This window comes from Bos grunniens, chromosome 4, assembly GCF_055505025.1.
Source record: "Bos grunniens cultivar Pamir isolate PY7600 chromosome 4, Bosgru_T2T1.0, whole genome shotgun sequence".
Taxonomy (NCBI): domain Eukaryota; kingdom Metazoa; phylum Chordata; class Mammalia; order Artiodactyla; family Bovidae; genus Bos; species Bos grunniens.
This window is the reverse complement of record NC_141168.1, coordinates 8,129,201-8,149,959: the sequence shown is the minus strand read 5'-3', so window position 1 is coordinate 8,149,959 and position 20,759 is coordinate 8,129,201. Positions and strand designations below refer to the sequence as shown.

The window sequence follows — 20,759 nt, the reverse complement described above, 5'->3', positions numbered from 1 at the left end:
TCCGGGGCTGAATGCCTGCTCAGAGCCCGGCTCCTTTCCTTCCGAGTCTCAGAACTCTGGGCTTAATGATTATTCCTAATTCAGAGTCTGGACGACCAAGCAGTTAACACACAAAGCACTCAGATCAGCTCGGTCCCTCAGTCGTATCTTTGCGGCCCCAGGGACTGCAGCACGCCAGGCCTCCCTGTCCATCACCAGCAAACATACGTCATTGAGTTAGGGATGCCAACCAACCATCTTATCCTCTGTCCCTCCTCCTGCCCTCAACCTTTCCCACCATCAGGGTCATCTCCAATGACAGGTCTTTTTCACGGTCATCGCCTCCCCTAAAAAACTAACTAACCTAGAACGTGCTGTGAGTTTCTTATGCTCAGCAACAAACCCCCTGGTTGGGACAGTTAGTCCCTCCCTGCAGCGCCCGCTCCTACCTTCTTGGAGCCCCGCTGGATGCTGCAGTTCTTGCAGGACACGTTCTTGCTGTCCCAGTGGTCGGCCGCGCCGCAGGTGAGACAGAGGTCGGGGTCGCACTCGCGGACAGCCAGGTAGCACGGGCACTGCTTGGTGTTGCATTGGGCTTTGCAGCGGCAGCCAGGAAAGCGGTTCTGACCTTCAGAGAGAGACGCCTCCGTCAGGTGAGAACCGCCCGAAGGCGCCGCTGGAGCTGGGTGCTGGGCCCGACGACCTCACGGAGCCCTCGCGGCCCCTTACTCTCCCACCGTCGTCACACGGGCAAGGGAAGCGAGAGGAACGTCAGAGCCATCCACAGGGACACCGACCGCCACCTCCTGCTTCGCCACGGGTGTGAGAGGCGGTCTGCGTACTTACAGTGCAGCGATCGTGCACGTGGGGAGGTGGGCTCCAGACTGCGTGGCACCCAGGGCTCTAGGGCCTCCCTGGTGCCCAGGCTTCAGTGCACAACTGCCGTTCTCACCCGGATGCGACTACATTCCTTCAAGAGCGGACCCACTAACTCTGAGAATCTCTAGTGTCTGGAAAGTACTGGGGAGCCATTTCTAGATTTGCCTTCCATTCTGTGCCAACTTTACTATGATTTAAAAGTTAAAATGATCAAAGACAATACAAAGCTCTTTTAATCCATGCCGGCCTCACCTGCCCGCCTACCTGCCTCAGCCAGGCGGACTGGCTGGGCTCCACACAGGCTTGTGGCATGAGTTTCCCAAAGGAAACACCACAGGGGTTGCCATGATGCCCTCGTGTTGACTGAAGTTAGTTTTAAATTCCTGACCAACAGTCAATTTAATTCTCACGCAATGACATCAAGACAACAAGTACTTACACTCTGAACTACACTGACAAAATTTTTCACAAAAATTCTGTGCTATCACACAAGGGCACGAGCTGTCGCAAGGCTGCCGCGGGTGGTCACAGGGTTGATAGTTGTAAACGTGGTTGGAGGAGCCGTCTGCACAGACAAGAGCACGCATCAGTCCGGGAAGCCGGAGGCGACCACACGCCCGACAGGCACACGTTCCCCCCGCGACCCGAGCGCTGGGGGCTGTCCTCGCCGCGTCCACCTTACGCGCCCGTCTACATGCCCCCCACCCGCCAAGAGCCAGGGAGCCCCCAGGCCTTGTCACACCTCAGTCAGGCTCCCAGAGTTCTCCTCTAGCCAACAGATGGCCTCCTTCTAAACTGGTTTAATGCACAAAGTCAGGTCTATCTGAACATCCCAAACTCTAATCCAGTTACTATTCTAAGACACGTGAGGAGGAGACAGCGAGTTAATAAGGAAGCCGAATGGAAAGACGCTAACCCTTCTTCAGCTGGATCTTTCTGCAGTGTGCGGCCCACAACCTGCAAAACACAAACGACATCACCCTCGTGAGCTGGGCGCACATGGAGCAGCCAGCCCGCCACGTGCCGCGGTTCGTTCTCTGTGGAGGGTACTGACACACAACACTCTAATTTCTGGAATCTTTAATCATTTCAATTGAGCTATCTGGGCAGAAATAAATAATCCAAACAAAAAATGCAAAAGTATCAACTAAAGCTAAATTATTAAATTACTTATCAAAGAAATGTAATATGAACATGCAGACGATTTCTGAGGTATAATCTAAGTGTTCCCTTACCCAACACCCAGCTCTGCTTCTCTCTAAAAACCCTGGAGGTTACAACAGCGTGTCTGGGCACTTTCCATGTCTGTGAGCAGGCGTCGGCCTGCTGCCCTCACTGCACCGTCACTTGCTCCGCCGGGCTGACAGCAGGGTGGCCGCGAAGAGTATCTGAGTCAGTGCCACACGCCCGGCATACCCGGGCTCTGGTGTGGAAACTGGCTCTGGAGCTCACAGGCTCCCAAGATAATGCTCGTGCCTTTACTGCAGAGGCTACTAAATAGTTCTCCGAGATGAAAATGTAACCTTGACTATGACTCAACACACCAAACCTACGGACAGCCGCTGGGTCTCAGAAAAATGGCAGCAACAGCCCAAGGAAGCCAGCCAGGCCGGCCCCGGCCTCCCCCCGGCGCGCTCACCGGTGTTTCCTCTTCTTCTTTCGGGGAGGAGTGTCCACGTCCTCGGCAGGGGCCGGCGCGATGACACTGGATTCTTTGACTCGAAACTCATACACCTGGCAGGAGGCACAGCCGCAGTCCGTGAGGACCGCCTGTGTGAGCGACTGGCCCCTGCCATTCCCACACACTCTCCACTTTGTCCCGTGGTGCTGCTGCGGTTACTCTCTATTCAAGCCATGAGTCCAAGCCGCTCCGTCGTGTCCAACTGTTGGCGACCCCATAGACTATACAGCCCATGGATTCTCCAGCCCAGAATACTAGAGTGGGTAGCCCTTCCCTTCTCCAGGGGATCTTCCCGACACAGGGATGGAACCCAGGTCTCCCGCATTGCAGGATTCTTTACCAGCTGAGCTACCAGGGAAGCCCAAGAGTCACAAGGCTACATCTAAATTCTGGGTTTCTGAAACCCACTGCCACCTGCCTGCAGCATCTCTTTCAGTTCCCTCTCAGTGAGAAAAAAAATTCTTTTCACATGAACAGGAACTTAATAACCAGGAATGTTCCTAGGTTTGGACAGTGATCACATACTTGTCCATCTGAAGATCTCTGCTGTTGGCTTTCTCAGCCACGCTCACCTGTCGACATGTTTTGGTCCCGATGAGCCTGGCGATGGCACAGAAATTGTCATAGTAGGTGCCGATGAGGACCCTGAACATGGAGGCCTCAGCGCCGCTCCACTCCACATTCTCGGGGGGCTCCGTGTTGGGCTTCATCTTTATTGGCGTTTGACACCGAGAATTCGCTTCTACAAAACCAAAGTTAATAGGCATTGCTCAAGAAGTGGCAAGTGAAGAAAGGCAGGGAGGGAGGCATGGAATGGCAGTTAGAGAACAGTATTAGGATGCAGAGCTTCGGTGTGCTTCAGAAAACAGGCAGTGAGTCATATGAGAATACACTGAGGCTAGAACTATCAGGAAGCTTTTCCCCGTAGAGACATGAGAGCGGGCTCCCCTGAACAGTCTTCTAAAATGAGAGCAGACGGGGTTCCGCGGCTGCTGTTCACAGTAGGACGCAAAGGGCTGAAAGGACAACCGGGAACGCACTAGTCAGGAGCTGGGCTGCCTTCTCCCAACCAGCGCCACCCACCCGCAGACCATCAAGAACGGTCACCTGAATGATCAGACTTCTTTACGCACTGCCTGACAAACTGGCAAAAGGAAAACAACCCAGAGTGTGAGAATACACTGGATCATCAACCTTCAAATAACCCGCACGGACACCACCACAGGCGAGCGCTGGGTGCAGGGCGAAGACAGCAGGAGGGAGCCCCCAGCCCTGCTCCTGGGTGTCTCACCGCGCTGGAAACTGACGGCTCAGCAGAGCCCCCGGCGCAGCGCGGACCGAAGCAGCCCGGAGCCCCGCGAGCAGCAGGAGCCCGGCCGCAGCCTCACCCGAGGAGCTTGAGGTCTCGTCCTTCTTCTCCTCCTCGTCCTTGTCGTTGCTCTCCCCGCCAGTCTCGGCCCCCGCCTCCCGGTCGCTGTCCGTGTCCTTCGACTCCAGCACGTTGATGGTGGGGGTGCTGGGCCTGCTGCTGTTGTTGGGAAGCCGGCCTCTCCGGCGGCCCCCCGGGCGCTTCGGGGGGGTCTTGATCCGCTCGGCGGTGAGAGCCGCAGCGAACTCCTTCGCTCCCTCCTACAACAGCAAGAGCGGAGACATCAAAGTCAAGTTCTACAGCTCGTTCCGGCAGAGGAGGAAGAAAAGGATTGGGTAAGCATGTTAGTCAAACTTATCAGTATCTGCTTTTCACAGGCAGTCACATCTAAAGACAATCATTTTCCTATCTGCTTTCCATGGTTTGAAGATTTGAGAAAGATAAATATGGCTTCTACAAACTCAGGCAAGACAGTTCTGTATTAACTGAGATTAGGAGTTAAAATACAGAATATACTTTAGGAAACACAGTCCATTTAAAAGTGAACTTTAAGAGGAGTCACACGCCCAGTGTGCATCTACAGTCAGCCTCTCCTGTCAGGACTTCTTAGGCTAGCACTCGCTTATCCATGGTAGCATTTGAAGTATACAAGAAGAATACAAGACGTACACATGCTCCATCCGGCCCTTTTCTGCCCCTTTTTTCCTGTGAGGGATGCACAGCCCCAGGAAGACATGAAAGGACCTTGAGGGACAGGCAGTGAGGGTCAGTCTGTGTTGCCAGGGGCAATAACCCCGTCTCGGAAAGTATACAACAACGGTAAGAGCACGGATTACAGAGCCACAGACACACTTTAGATGAGCCAAATAAAACGCTGCCTTGTAAAGAATATTATACAACAGTGCTCAAGAATTCCATTTTTAGTGGCAATAGAAGGGAGAAGTTTGAGAGCAGCCAACAGTTTTATACTTCATTCTACAAAAACCAAATTGCTTAAAAATAGGATACCTTCTGTAGGTGCCATTCAATGAATCTTCTGTCCAAAATCCAACAGGCAATATATACCCACTTAGTTCCTAGGTAGGAGTGGCTTGGTTCAAAGAGGGGAAATGGTAAAAATAAGATAGTACCCATAAAAAACAACTTTTCTACCTCATATTTTCCTAAACCCTTACCTTCTCTCCATCATTACAAAAAAAAAAACAAACACCACACACACACCCCTCATCTCTGGGAGCTACATATAATGCGCTAAACTACAGCAGGTCTGCAGTTCACAGAAGGGCGATGGCTCTGAGCAAGGCTCGGAAACTTCTGTGCTTCTGGGGTTTGGGCGGGCTCTCTGCGCTTCCCAAGCTCTAAGGTTGGTGGAAGGCATGAGAGTCTCGGATCCTAAAGACCTGCATACACTGCTGAAGAGACTAACGCTGGTAAAGAACAATGCAAGATAACAAAGGACTAGGATGTGCAGTAGGTACGAGCTCCCGAGAAACGCAGCTGAGAAACCTCTGCCTATTGTATGGCCAGTAACAGTTTGGGAACAACAGCTTACCGCTGACTTCACAGACCTCATGAAAATTCAAAGTTCAGACTTCTCCACTCCCTCCAGAACCCCCCGCACATGCTTACCAAGTGCTGGTAACAGTGGGGGCCACAAGGCTTGTTGTCGAGGGCCGTCTCTGTGTTCTTTCGCTTGTAAGTGTTGGGTGTTGCATGAAAAGCTGCAAAATAAACAGAAAGCATCCAAATATAAAGTAAAATAGTTACTTTTTCATTCCTTCTGTTCCAAAGGAAAAAGTCAAGTATCCATCATCACACTTGTGCTAACACGTGGCTCACATTCTGGAACTTCCTTCAGGCTCACTGCATACTCACCATGTATTTTCCTCAGCTCTGCCCCAGAACACCTGAGCTCTAATTATAAACATTTACTTGAGTCTTTAATATTAGTCTCCATAGAAACAACTGATGTATCCTCTACACAGAAATCAGTTTCCTCTTTTCACCAGAAGAATCCTGACATCTACAACTTACCGATTTCTAAAGAAAGGTCAGCCCCTAGCTTGTCAAATGGGGGAATAGACTGGGACACCGCTTGTTAAAAACCTGGGTTCAAAGACAGTGAGGACAGCCTTGGAATTCTACAAGTCAGCTTCTACGAATCACACACAATTCAAGAACCCGGGGGAGCCTGCAGTCAGCACTTCTGCAGGGAAAAATAGTAGTCAGATAAAACGGCTTTGGCAAGATATAGTGTTTGAAACTTAAGATGCCCAAATAACATACCAGAGAGACTCACACTCCAGCACACGGGTGCCCTAACCAAGTACAAAAGCACAGCAGCTGGACTGTGACAACCTGGGACGCTGGCTTCCAGAGCACAAAGGCAAAGACCAGAAACGCCCTACCCAGAATCACACACGATGAGGAGCAACGTGGATAAAAACAAGTGACAGATTCATGAAATAAATCATTCCAAAATATATATGTAAGAAGCCATACTTCCATCCACAGAACCTAAATAGGAAATGACAACAGACTGATGAGGAAAGGAAGAGAAAGGAAAAACGAACAAAGTTATGCTTTTAAACTGGAAATTCAAGGCTCAGGTCCCATGTCAAGTATGTGAGTTGCTTTTTCCAGGAACAAGACTCGGATACCATGTGACTGATTTCACCCTGGACCCTTTAGGTGAGGGCCCCTAAAATGTCAACACAAAGGCTGAGCACATGGAAGGTAAAGGCCGCGTAAAGGGAAGGAGTTACATCAGTCCAGACACAAGGCCATCATGAGCCGAAGGCACATGCGGGCTTTGAGCCTGGTCGTCTCCTCCAGTATGCACTAGGTTTACAGACTGATGTTTGGCCGCAGTTCACGGAAGAAGACATACGCGTGTCTGTACACCCACATGTACACACACTCTGGTCTTGAGAGAGAAGGTGTCACTAAGTCAGGACCAAGTGACAGTAGATGGAGTCACAAAAGAGCCGGACACGACTTAGTGACCGAACAACAAAGAACAACAGCAACAATCATTTTACTTGAGCTACGGAAAGAAAATCTGAAAGGAAATTAAAGAACAAAAGGAGAGTTATCAGACAGTTAGATAGAACCCTTACTTTAAAATGTGAGTTTTACCTTAGGTAATATAAATTTAATGAGATTCCAATAAACACACCTAGCCTCTTTTTAATTTAGACAAACGGATTCTAAAATTTACATAGAAAAATGAGAATGGCCAGGAGATCTCTGAATAACACCCCCCAGACAGACAGCCTCAAGGAACAGGACCCTGGAATCAGAAGCAGAGCCCAGCCCCTGTGCTGACCAGGACCGACGGCAGCTCAGGGCAGCCCCAGAGGGACCTGCAGACAACGGTGGGGAGACAGCAGCCCTGGAGGTGGGAGGGTGAGCTGAGGCCAAAATCCTGACAGAGCAAATGCCAAATGGATCAAAGGGAGAGATGTTTTTAAAAAAAACGTCTAAAACGTACTAAGGAAAAAGGTGAGACAGAGACACCCTTTAAAAGCGTGGAGTAGGGAAAGCCAAATGATAGATTTAACTATTTCTAAATGTTTTGTTTTGTTTTTTAAGTTTGCTACAGGATTTTTACCAAACAAACTGGAAAAAAAAAAAAAACACTGCAACTCATCACAAAAAAAACTAATTCCCTGACTATATAAAGAACTTCAAGATATCAAAAAGACCACCAAAGCCAAAAGGATAAAAATAGTTCAGAGAAAATAAAACACAAATCTCTTAATCATGTAGAGAAATGCAAATTACATTGTGCTAGAAACCATTTTACTGATTCGGTCAGTAAGATCAAAGTCTGTTGTCTAACACGCTCCAGCGGCTGGGCTCGGGGGAAACCGGCAGTGCCGCTCTGCTGACGGAGCTTTAACCTGGCAGATGCCCCCATATGGCAGGCTGCTGGGCAGTGCCTGAGCACAGCGGCCCAGGTTAACCCACGCTCGCAGGGAGAACACGCGGGCCCACCCCGCAGGGCGATTCACTGAGCGCCGTTCCCGTAAGTGCTGGCCTTCAGGGACAGGGTCTGACACGGGCGGGGACAGTGCAGCTGTCCAGACAGGAATGAATCTGCAAACCTGAGTTCAGAGGGGGAAAGGCTGAGCACGATGGCACCGTGTGAACAGGGTTGCTGGAAAAAGAATGTGTATGTACAATATCTGCCGGAAAAAACTACACAAAGACACAGAAGAACTAGAGGCGGAAGTAGTTCCCTTACAAGGGAGTGAGGATGGGAGCGGGAGGTGGGAGACTTTCCTGGACAGTTTTGAATGCTATTCTGAAATACACGCATGTGAAGGATGATTTAAAAAAATAACAATAGCTAAAAACACAAGCCAGGTGCTATTATTTGAAGTATTTTGCACACAGTAATAAATTTAATCCTCAAGACTGTGTTATCTCCATCATACAAACAACAAAAAGCACAAAATGCTGTATTTAACAGGTATGTTTAGTCATTTATTTAATGACTTCTTTTACCCAAGAAAAACATACAGTGTGTGATCTTTTGTCAGAGTCAGTGTAAAGCGGCGAGCACCTGTAGAACTGTTAGGGCTGCACTGGGGTGAACGAGGGGGAGCAGGAGGCACAGCGGCGAGCAGCACACCCGTCAGGCCAGGGAGGCCGGCCTCAGTAAGCACAGCCCCCGGCTCGTCCTCTCCCCAGCCTGAATGATGGCACGAGGAGCAGGCTCAAGGTTCATCCAAATCACTCAAAACTGGAAGAGCACAAGAAAATAACTCCCGTGATAATGTTTAAAAGGAGTATCCTCCTACCTTGGCTCATTTGTACAACAAAAAGGGTTATCAAATGCTATAGCTGTCAACAAGTTGAACGTTCCACTGATTACAAGGGCTCCTACCAATTTTCTTGCTATAGTGATATCTGAATGCAATTTATGGTATTCTTAAGCAAGAACTGGACAGTATTTTATAAAATGATCATGTGTAAGTAAAGGGGAATTAAATGCAATTCAAGACAACTTCCCTTGTGGCTCAGCTGGTAAAGAATCCGCCTACAATGCAGGAGACGGGTTCGATCCCTGGGTTGAAAAGATCCCCTAGAGAAGGGAAAGGCTACCCACTCCAGTATTCTGGCCTGGAGAATTTCATGGACTGTATAGTCCACGAGGTCGCAAAGAGTTGGACACAACTGAGTGACTTTCACGTCATTTCAACTACTTCATGGGCTATGTGAAAACAAGGTTGCCAAGCCCAAGTAAGATATCTCATAACCCTACAATGGCTGGGGTAACAAATAGCTGGCTTCTGCAACTATTGAAACTATCAAATCATCTATGTAAACTATATCCGGAGTGTGGGTAACAACAGCAAGGATGTGGAAGATACAATGATAATTCTGAAAGTCTACTTCAAGGTTTTCTAATAAACCACTCATAGTTCACACACACGACTATTTCCAGACCAAGATACACATCACATAACAAATTATTTGCTATAGAAAATATAAGTAGATAGAGCAAAAACTCAAAATGAGGCAAGATACAGTTGCTTGGGCAGGCTAATTAACACAAGAGGTACCACTGGACACAGGGAAAAAACAACAAAAGGCGGACCCAGGGAACTCTAAAAGGGCAAAGCAACATGAGCCCACTTAGCACATGGACAAAGGTGTTACGCCACAGACGGCCAGCTGCATAGAAGTCTAATACAGAAAAAGCTAACGTGTATTAAGCAAACCCTTCTTATTCAGAACCAGGAGGTATGAAATGTATTTTCACAACGCATGCCTCCAAATTCTCTAGTACTCTTTAAATTGTACTTAAACCTGGAAAATTTACTAAGAAACCTCATTCTCCAGCAGAATCAGAAAAATAGTCTCATATGTGTACATTTCATTAAGAACATTATATGCTTTACCTGTATTCAAATGCAGGTGTTTTTAAAATCAACTTATTTAGAGGACCCTCTCCCCAAGTCCAAACACCAGACTTAACGCTCAACAGACAAGAACAGATACGTAGACACCTTTTTAGCAGCCTATGGGGTCTTAGCACCCTTGGCAGTGAAAGCGCAGAGTCCCAACTACTGAGCCGCCAAGGAATTCCCTTTAGCCAATTTCTTACTTGACAACACCTTTCATCAGCAGGGAGAACGCTGCTCCGGGCTATCAGCTGGTGCACAGTGAGTTTTATCACAAAACCACCATGAGGTTAACATTTATGGAAAAATTACTGGCCTGTATTCTGAGGGGAGACAGTAGTCCCAACTTAACATGTGCAAAAAGACTTCAGAGAGCAACCTCAAGCAACAAATTTAAAAATACCAATACTTTGATTCTAACATATTTTTCAGTCATAACTGTAATATTAAATGACAGATCCTAGTGGTAATAAATGACAACACTTTCCAAGTTGATTTAACACATAATTCCACAATGAAGATAGAAAATGAAAACGTACAATAACTGCACTTACGATGTAGGAAGCAGTCATATTTAAAACATCGCCTACAGAAAAGCGTATGAAACGAATGCAAGCTCTGCTCCCTCTGGACAGACTTGGCGTTTGGTCCATCTATGTTGGGGGTGCACTCAGGAGGAAGCGCACCTGGGAGCTGCTGCTCCGTGAGTTCTTTGTACCTGACATCAACCAAGAGAATGTCACGTGAGGGTGAAACCAGAACCACATTCTTGAACATAAAAGTTTCTACAAGCTTTCTATGTATTATTTTTGATATTTTATCTTGCCTAAAACACAGAAAAGGGTCTAGCCTACAGCAATCTTTATTTAGATGAAGAGCCAATTAAACATTACACATGGTATATCAAGAAACATTCACAGATGTCATTCAGCTCTGTCATGAATAAATGTGATTATATTCATTAAAACGAAATAGCCATGACAGTAAAATTTCTATGGGTATCCAGAGAAACTTCCTCTTACATACACTCCTACAAATAGTGTGTGTGCGCGCGTGTGCGCACTCACGCACACTTCTTCCATCTATGATAAATGCAGCCCAGGGTTCCACAGATACACACACGTTTTAGTTCAAGTATCTTGCAGACGCTGCACACACACAGCAGTGGGTTCATCAGCTACATTAGCTCCGTTTCTAATAAGCCAGAATGGTGAGTGACATACCACACACAGCAAGACCATCTCAAAAGAACAAATCTTACTTTTCCTTTAGCTCTTCTGCTGTGCCCTTATCTGGAAACATTGAGGAAATAGCTTCAAAAATTTTATCAGAAGGAAATTTCCGAGGTGGACGGCTTTCTTTATCTACATAGGGAAATGTGAAAGGAAAACAGAGTGAAAGTGAACAAGCTCACCAATGTTTCATTTTGTCTACGCTTAACAATGCTGATTTCTCAAGAAATTATCAACTCTCTCACTTCTAACCTATTTTACAAGTATCTGAAATGCTGGTAGGTCAGACAAAACTCAAAATCAAATATGCAAAGTTTCAAGTGCACCGGGAGGCAGAAAAACCCAGGTTCTGATCCCAGCTCAGCCACTGACTGCCACTGTGACCTTATCCCGTCACCAACCCACATGCATGTGTCATCTGTAAACGAGGGCCCACATGATCACTAAGGCACCGATTATGAGAACGGCACGCTTCTCTGAAACTGCAATTTTCCCCAAAATTCTTCTATGCTGACTTCATGTCAAGTCTCTTCCAACCCCGGCTCTAAGTTGGGACCCTCTAATTTCTCTGGTAATCTGTAATTAGTATACAAGTTAGAGCATGTGCCCTGGGGTCAGTCAGAGCTGGTTTCCAACACAGAACTTTCTGGGCTCTCTTTCTTCCCAATGCTGTGATCTTAAGTTACTTCACCTCACTGAACCCATATCAACTATAAAGTGGATCTGAGGATAAAATCCACCTTATTCCATATGCAATATTAGGAGGATTAAATGTCTATACACATATAAAGTGATATAAATTGACAAGCACATGACCTGCACATAGTCAAAGACTGATGTTACATATTACAATAATTATGATAATTGTCCAGGGAAACCCAAAAACTGTACATTCTTTTGCTAGCCAAGGGAAATAAAAGACTCACAAGTGCAGGATGAAATGTTATAAAAAGTATTCTAATTTTGATTATACTACCCCTGATGTGATATTTAACAGAAGAAAAAAGAAAAGTTTATCTGTACTCTATTTTTTTGAAAAACGCTGATATGGCTACACACAAACCTAACAAGACAGAGGTACCTTCTCGACTCTCCTCTAGATCTTTCTGTTTTTCTTCTCTTTCATCAGGATCATCTCCGTCATCATCGTCATCATCATCATTGTACTGACCAAGAGCATTCACCAGCTCCACAAAAATTTCATCATTTATAAACCCACATTCTGAAATTCATCAAATCAAACATTAGAAATACACAAAAGTATACCATGCTTTTTTCTAATTTGTAAGAAACAACTGGAGCCTATCAATCAGCACTGCAACACCATAATTATTATAAAATTTGGGAGAAAGGTCATTTCCAGGACTGGCCTAAGGCAAAGCTGGAAGAAGAATTTACCTCAACACCTGTCATTTTCACAAGTTTCCGGTGCCGGCGACCACAGCCTAATTCTCCAGAAACTAAATACGGCCTTCACCTCCTCCTAAACAACCTATCTACCAGACTGTGCCGTCCACTTGTGAGGGGACGAGAGGCTATTACACGCCACCCGCTGCAGGCACTTTAACGGGTCTTCTGTTAATGCACGAAGTTGTGGTTCTAATGACAGGACTTCAGGCCCTGTGGGGGCCTAAGAGAAAGTCATTTTGGTCACAAGGCCTTTTGGAGCCCATGTTCCATAAGCAGGGCCCTAATCCTAACACATTTCATTGCTAAAGAGTCTTAAAGTCTATACATATTCAAACAATTCTATTTAATTTGCATGTGATTGACACAGCTTTTTAATAACCAACTACGCATAATTTCCAAGTGGCAAACACAATCCTTCAATTTAAAAATAGACAGGGAAAACACTGAAAATTTATCCCAGGCCAATCCAGCAGTTCTAATTTTTTAAAAATGTTTTTCATACTGGCGTTTGAAAAAACAAATCAAAATATCAATTCTCTGGCCCCTTTTCCAAGAGAATAAACACATGGCTCACCTCTATCCCCGTGTACTTTTCCATCATAATTTTTTATTAGTTCTTCAATGAACGTCCCATCCTGGTCTAAAACTTCATCCCCCATGTATGGAATGTTATGTAAAACAGTTTCATCTTCCACCTAAAAGTGAAATAAATAAATATATTTAAAAAGTAGACACATCCTAAGTACCAACATTTTTTTAAAAGTAAATGTAATATAACAGAAATACAGTATTTTTTCCTAAGCAGATGTCCATACCCAGTTCTCCAGATCTAAAATAATAGCAAACTCTAAAAGCTACAAAGAAATAAATGATGCTTCTCATCAATACCTGAGAAAACTGTTTATAGGAAAAAAACTTAAGAAAAAATAACTATCACAGAATCAGTCACTACAATTTACTATCACTTCATGTCCCTCTAAAACAGGAACACACCACAAGTTACGGTGTGGCCCATCAACCATTTGAAGACGTGTTCCTGCTTCAGACGTTTAAAAGCATCTCAGGGTCGACAAAATACAGCTTATCAAAGCCAACCATAAAAAACAATGCCCCAAAAGGAAAAAAACTAATTAAGTGAGGATTTCCAAACTTCACTTGATCAACTTATCAACAGTCAACATAATAAATTCTAGGCATGTAAAATATGGATGGTTCATTACAGGTTATCCCAAAAGGATACTCTCATTCATAAAATAGGAACATTCTACAATAACATGTTTCCACACTATGAATGAGGCATATCAAACCTGATAGTGCTAATAAAGATGACAGATGAGTTTATATCAAGGTTTGGAAGATATCAAGAAAGAAAGAGGGTGCTGGCTAAGCAGGAAAGAGCCAGTCAAAGAAAAGTTCAGAGAGGACACAGGACTTCAAGAAAACAAGGGACAGGAAGCTGATGTTCTTGGGGGAAGAGAACTTTCAATAAAAAAATGTTAAAGAGTAATTATTGATAAAGACACAACATTTCTGAAGTCCATATCTAAATAAGGAGACTAATTTAAAACAAGGATAGGTCTCAGTCTGAAGAGGCCTTTGAACAAGGTATTGATTAAAAACAGAATTTTAGAAAGAAATTCTGATAACAGAACAGACTAGCTAAGATTGAAGAGAGGAAATGGCAACTGTTCAAGTGTGAGGTGCCTCAGGCTGGACCATGACTGACACAGAGGAATAGGCTGGGAAAAGGCCAGGACACACAGGAGCTGTCAGGTAGGAGCAGACAGGAAATAGGAAAAAAACGGAATTTTTCAAATAATTCCTACATAACAAATCTAGGACAAGTGCAGAGTTCATAAAGATAAGGGTACCTTAGACAAAGAAAAGGCAAACTGGGAGGAAAAGTGCACAGGGGGTATAAAATGAAAATGTAGATGCTAATGTACTGTTCTATTCAGAGTCAACCTCATATACAACTACTGAGTCTAGCTGCCAGCACACCTCACCTGCACTAAACCCCATTTAAAACTGGGAAAGTTCATTATTTTGGACACAAGTCAAAATTAAATGACAGCTGGCTATTTTTTGTCTTCCCAATTATATCCATATAACCTTTGCACTGCAGGACATACCCTAGCCATAAAAAAGAAGAGTCTGCCTAATCTGGCTTTCATCACTAGCAAAAGCCATGGCTGATTCATAAATAATACTGACAACTCTGGAGGAGGAGATGAATTACGATGGGAGGGTTGATAGATACACACGACTATCCATAAAACAACAGGGACCTATACTCAATATCTTGTAATAATCTTTGTAATACAAATACAAATCTTTGTAATTACAATAATCCTTGTAATAAGGAAAAAGAATCCACAAAGCAATCACTTGGCCATACACCTGAGACTAACAACAGCATAAACTAACTATACTTCAGTGTTTTCAAATGGTTAAAAAAAGTCACTGCCAAGTTTAGAACACTATATTCTTTCAGAATTTCAGTCTGTGAAAATATGAGCCCTCTCAGAAGTTCTTGCAACATGATTCTCAAACCAAATGTTTTTGAATAAAGCCTTAAGTACACAAATCTACGCAATGGCAAAAGAGAATCTCAAGTTTACCTTTAAGCCTCCACTGAGAAAAGTTACTGAGGACGTTAGAAACACCTATTTATTGAAAAATCTAGCAGGCAGTTCTCTAAAGTAGGCTCACCAAGGACTTCCATCAAGATTTCAATAGCCCTATTATTTTATATGTCAAGTAAGTAATCAAACTACGTCTTCTTACTTTAACAACGTAAGTCAGGAATGCACACTAACTTCTCTTTTGTTCCACCCTCTCCTTCATCCTGCTTCCACAAAGAATTAAATACTAGCGTTCCATAACAAAAGCTATTGTGCCAGTGTTACCTGTGGAAAAATAACTAGCCTTATACTGAGACTATTTCATAGTATACATTATCATTTAATAACATGCTGCCTAAAATTGTTTTAAATAGTAAGTTCTCACTTAACAAAATCTCAAAGTCAGACTGAGATTACAGGATACTAACATCTTTAAGAGCAAGAACTATAAGCTTCATCTTTTAAGTGTATTTTAAATCCCAGGTATGGTTTTTGCTTAATACTTTCCCTTTGGAGAATATTTTAACTTAAAAGGAGTAAATAAAAGCCCCCCCCAAAAAATTTTAAAAGGACTAAGAGCACCATCAACACTGAGAAGGCTTAAAAATATATATATTAATTGGTTTTAAAAATTACTCCAAGTGTTCCCATTTTGATAGCTATTTTTACTTATACTATCTTGAAGCATTTCTATGAACAAAACTAGTGGAGGTGAAAGAATTCCACCAGAGCTATTTAAAATCCTAAAAGATGATGCTGTTAAAGTGCTACACTCAAAATGCCAGCAAATTTGGAAAACTCAGTAGCGGCCACAGGACTGGAAAAGGTTGGTTTTCACTCCAATCCCAAAGAAAGGCAATGCCAAAGAATGTTCACACCGCTGTACAATTGCACTCATTTCACATGCTAGCAAAAACATGCTCAGAATCCTTCAAGCTAGGCTTCAAACCTAGACAACATATTAAAAAGCAGAGACATTACTTTGCCAACAAAGACAGACTCTGCCATCTAATCAAAGCTATGGTTTTTCCAGTGGTCATGAATGGATGTGAGAGCTGGACTATAAAGAAAGCTGAGCACTGAAGAATTGACGCTTTTGAACTATGGTGTTGGAGAAGACTCTTGAGAGTCCCTTGGACTGCAAGGAGATCAAACCGGTCAATCCTGAAGGAAATCAGTCCTAATATTCATCGGAAGGACTGATGCTGAAACTCCAATACTTTGGCCACCTGATACAAAGAACTGGCTCACTGGAAAAGACCTTGATGCTGGGCAAGACTGAAGCGGGGAGGAGAAGGGGACGGCAGAGGATGAGATGGTTGGATGGCATCACCAACTTGAAGGACATGAGTTTGAGCAAGCTCCGGAAGTTGGTGATGGACAGGGAAGCATGGAGTGCTGCAGTCCATGGGGTTGCAAAGAGTCGGACACAATTTAGTGACTAAACAGCAACAAAATCTTGACTGACCTTGACATGAAAATTATGCTTTGGTTAAAAGAAGTAATTACCAAATAAGACGACACATTATTTACATACCATGAAATTCTGCTGTAGAGGAGACCAAGAATACATTATGGGTACTGAAGCAACCGCATTCAGAGTCTTTAATGGGATGACTTGTGTTGGAAAATCCAAGTCACTGGTCACCGAACACTAGAACAGAAAAAATAAAATTGACTCATAAGAATAAAAGGACAACCCGAAGCCTCAGTCATCATATTATAAAGAGATGCTGCCTACTGATATCATTTTGAAAAGTAAATTTCTTTACCTGAGATAGTAAGTTGGTAAAAATCAAAAAGCATTCTCTCTTCTTTTACTTAGTGACCAAAAAAGCTTCAGATTTTGCAAATTTTCCAAAACCTTCCAACACCTCCCATATTTACCAGTACCACTAAGAATCAAATATTATTTATGTTGGCCTCAATAATTATTATTTATGTTGGCCTCAGATTAACTGCTCTTTGCTTTCACCATAAATTTCCTACCTCACTGCTTAATTTTGTTTACATCTCAACCACATGAAATAACATAAGTCTTACTAAATAAGAATTTAGAAACTTGTTAGGTTCACCTTTATCTTTACCTTCCCTTTTTAAAAAGCCAAGTGTCTGCTGATATTATCAGATGATACACAAATATTAAAGGTAGTAGATGTGAGTTTCAATCACAACAAAATGGATTCAAATCAATTCTGCAGAAGTGTAATCCCTAAATTATTAATAATAGCTAATGTAATTAAGCACTTTCTATGTGCTAGGCACTATTTTAAACACATGTTTCGTATTCAGTCCTCATCACAGCGCTGTAAGATGGGGACTATCCTTAGTGCCCATTTTACAGGTGCGAAAACTGAGAGAAAGGATACATAACTGGCCCGAAGTCATACACGAGTCAGGGCTAGAATTTAAGCCCAGTAAGTCTGACTCTGGAGCCCCTCTTCTTACCCAAAACACACACTGTCAGGATACCACATCTCTAATACCAATTAAGTACATATATTCCCCTGAAATATTATACCGTATTTCATCCAATTTATGATGACATGAATTTTAAAGCACACCATTACCTTCTGCATCGTTAAGAAAATAATGTTGCCAATTAAACTGTACCACAATACTTTATCATAGTGACTCTAAGATGCATGCCAGTTTCAGATGTTAAAATGTTTAGAAGTTTGCATCTTTGACTTGATGAAATACGGTAGAGATCTGTGGCCAAAGACCACAGCACTTCACCCTGTCTAGGAATCCAGCTTCTCTTAAGGAGCTCCGATACCCAATGGTGAGGTCTCCGGAGCCATCTCAAAAATGCCCTTGACAAATAATCCATGAAAACAGAGCAAAAAGAAGTAGAATTGAAGTAGTAAAATGAAACCAAAAAAGTCATATCTATACGACACACATGATTATTATATGTTTCATTTTCATCTAAGAAGATTTAAAAATAGCAGGGCTAGATTTGGTGAAACCAGAGTGGAAGTCTTTGGCCTCCAGGCCCACCTGGCCCTCAGCATGTCCTCAGGCCAGGGGACAATCTTCCGATAGTCACAGTCACCCGGCACAAAAACAGTTCCTTCCTCAGTGGAAGGGAAGGTTTAAAGATAGAGCAGTTAGGAAAAAACTGTGACAGTTGTTAACCCATTAATTTGCTTTCCAAAAGGGCAAAGATCAAAGGTAACACTAGAGAGCTCATGGCTCGAGTAAGTAAGACAGTGTGAACAGTTGACTAAGCTCCAGAACCCGCAATCTTTCCCCGGGTCCTCCCTTGGCCTCTGATACAATTCCTCATGCATCCATCCAATAATAAGAGCAGTTAACATTTATTGAGCACGTACTATGTTGCAGGCACTGTGCTAAGTGCTTCATATGCATCATCGTAACCACTCCTCATCTTAGCCTTTAGCATCGCGATTGCACGATGAGGAGGAGACTGAGGTTCAAAGAAGTTAAATAACTTGCCTGGTCAGAAAGACCGTCAACTGCCAAGCCAGGATGGAAGCCTCAGTCTGACTGCTACACCCGGGAGCCTCATCCGTGCGCTCCAGCCCTTCCCAGATGCTCGTGCACGAGGTGCTATATGCCGAGCGTCTTCTCCCCCACATCCTCCTCTTCCCCTCTTCCTACCACATCTTCACTCCTTCTTCTTAAGTTACTTAACCAGCTAACAGTGGGGCAAGGAGTGGCTGTAACTACAGAATAAAGTGATATACACTATCCAGCGGTTTTAAGTTCAAAACAATTTCATTCCTTGCTAAACAAATTGGAGTTTTTGAGTTTTGTTTTACACATGGTTGAGGCAAATTAATTCAGTGACTTTAATTCTGAAGACTGGTCCCCTTTAAAGCCTGGGGGACAAGGGAAAGCGGCTGCCTCTCCAACTCTGACAAACCCAAGGTCACACTCAGAGGAGGAGAGAGAGCTGCGTGTCCTACTCAACTACCAGACGGGGGCGGGGCGCAAGCTCCGCCCCGCCGGTCTGCTCCAATGTCCTGAACATGCCAAGTCCACTGAACAAGGGCACATCTCCGTGAACAGAAAGAACTTAAGAGAAGCACAGAAAATAAGATGGCAAAGGCTGCAGCACTGTCTCCCACCCCACACCTGCCACACCCCTATCACCTAGAACTCAATTCTCAGTCCTAAGTGTTACCAAGGGGCTGGAAATAAGCTCTCTGAGGGCAAAAGTGGCTGCGGCAGAGCGTGGTGCTACGTCTGTCTCGCAACAATACTCAGCACAGTGTCTCAAAAAAGAGTAGGCACTCAAAAAATGTTCCCAGAATGAACCGACTGCATTTGCTGACTTTTCCCCGATGGAGACTTTGACTTCCATTTCTTTTAAAGCTGCGAGAACACCTAAGCAACAAATTGAAGGTCTATACCCACCTCGTTATCTATGCATTATCTCTAGAAACTCTATCCCATTCTTTAACTATTAACTAAAAACCATATCCCTTTCGTTTATGAAATAATATTCAAATGCAAAAGCATTTGCTGGTAAAACAAGTTTGGGAATTCTTATTCATTGACTTACAGGAAAATTACTCAAAAAGTCCAGTTACTTACCAGTAACTTTTTTTCTTTGAAAATGTATCATCCTTGACAGTTTACATTATCAAGTCTCATATCACTCAGAGGACTGAATAGGACTTTGACCTCCTGGGTCTCCACAGCCTTTTACCTGATCAAAGCCTTGGGCTCAAGACCTCACTAGGAGACCTATACATCAACCAATGAAATTCTCTAATTCTAGGTCCAACTTGAGGATCACACAAGGAAGCTGTTGCAGGTAATCCATCAATGGTGGTAAAGAAAGAAAACAACTACATGAGTTATCAAGGATGCTACATTTTCAGAGAAACACAGCTTACTGGTAAGTGACCAGGTTCCTCTGAGGATGGATAGACTTACATCAACCAGCTGGTACAATAGGCGACTGTGTGGCTGGACCACTGGGAGCTGGAGAGGGAAGTCAAGCCAAAAATAGTAGTTGTAGGAGTACACAACCAAACTGAGACTCTTGGCAGAAGGCTGGTTCCAAGTAAAAACTGTGTTATGGAAAATCGTAGAGGGAAGAGCAGGTGAGTGGCCTGCAGGGAAGGGAAAGAAATTAACACACCCTACTACGTGCTGAGCACTGTGCTAGAGACTTTACCAAAGTTAATTTCTTTAAAATTCACCACTACCCTAGGAGGCAGGTATGACTCCCCCTCTTACAGTGGGACATCCCAAAGGGCATGGCCACAGCCGTCCGGACTCTCAACAGTCTTTACATTAGGAGGGTTAAGTCCAGCTTCCATTTAGTAAGGGGAAAAAAATACACCCAGTTAGCCAAGTTAAAAATATTCTTGGATCCTGGTTGGTCCACTCAATTCAAGCCAGAGACACAATGAACTGTTGATATTGTCTAATATCCTTTAGCTTTTCCGAGTAAAAACAATAAGGACCGTCTTACATCTAAAGTGTAGGAAAGAAAGTATCGGCTGCCACCCAACTTCAGGGAAAAGCTGAGGGTGATTTCTGAAACTACTCATATTCCTCAAGATTTCAGCAGAGACAAGATGATACACCAAGTTTTAAATTAGCTAGCCCTCTGGTGAAAATGATAGTGTACATAACTTAATTTCAGACTGCTTTCATGTGAAGGAAGTACTGAAGAGAAAACTGGAA

General features: G+C 43.9%; 1 protein-coding gene across 47 annotated transcripts in view; it reads right to left on the bottom strand.

Annotated features, from left to right (window-relative positions):
* EZH2 (enhancer of zeste 2 polycomb repressive complex 2 subunit) overlaps window positions 1–20,759 on the bottom strand; it is a 57,149-nt gene that overhangs the window by 4,363 nt on the left and 32,027 nt on the right. For 5 of the 47 annotated variants that reach the window (XM_086395126.1, XM_086395127.1, XM_086395153.1 and 2 more), the window contains exons 4-16: window positions 20,001–20,179; window positions 16,627–16,743; window positions 13,040–13,160; window positions 12,137–12,277; window positions 11,085–11,187; window positions 10,378–10,541; window positions 5,538–5,629; window positions 3,928–4,168; window positions 3,112–3,281; window positions 2,498–2,592; window positions 1,775–1,815; window positions 1,298–1,423; window positions 429–607 (exon numbers count right to left, since the gene is read on the bottom strand). In XM_086395126.1, the coding sequence (XP_086251252.1) occupies window positions 429–607; window positions 1,298–1,423; window positions 1,775–1,815; window positions 2,498–2,592; window positions 3,112–3,281; window positions 3,928–4,168; window positions 5,538–5,629; window positions 10,378–10,541; window positions 11,085–11,187; window positions 12,137–12,277; window positions 13,040–13,160; window positions 16,627–16,662 (1,509 nt within the window). In that variant the 5' untranslated portion in view covers window positions 16,663–16,743; window positions 20,001–20,179. Of the gene's footprint in view, window positions 1–428; window positions 608–1,297; window positions 1,424–1,774; window positions 1,816–2,497; window positions 2,593–3,111; window positions 3,282–3,927; window positions 4,169–4,916; window positions 4,999–5,537; window positions 5,630–10,362; window positions 10,542–11,084; window positions 11,188–12,136; window positions 12,278–13,039; window positions 13,161–16,626; window positions 16,744–20,000; window positions 20,180–20,759 lie in introns of all 47 variants that reach the window. The other 42 variants (XM_086395115.1, XM_086395117.1, XM_086395116.1 and 39 more) reach the window with 18 other exon arrangements.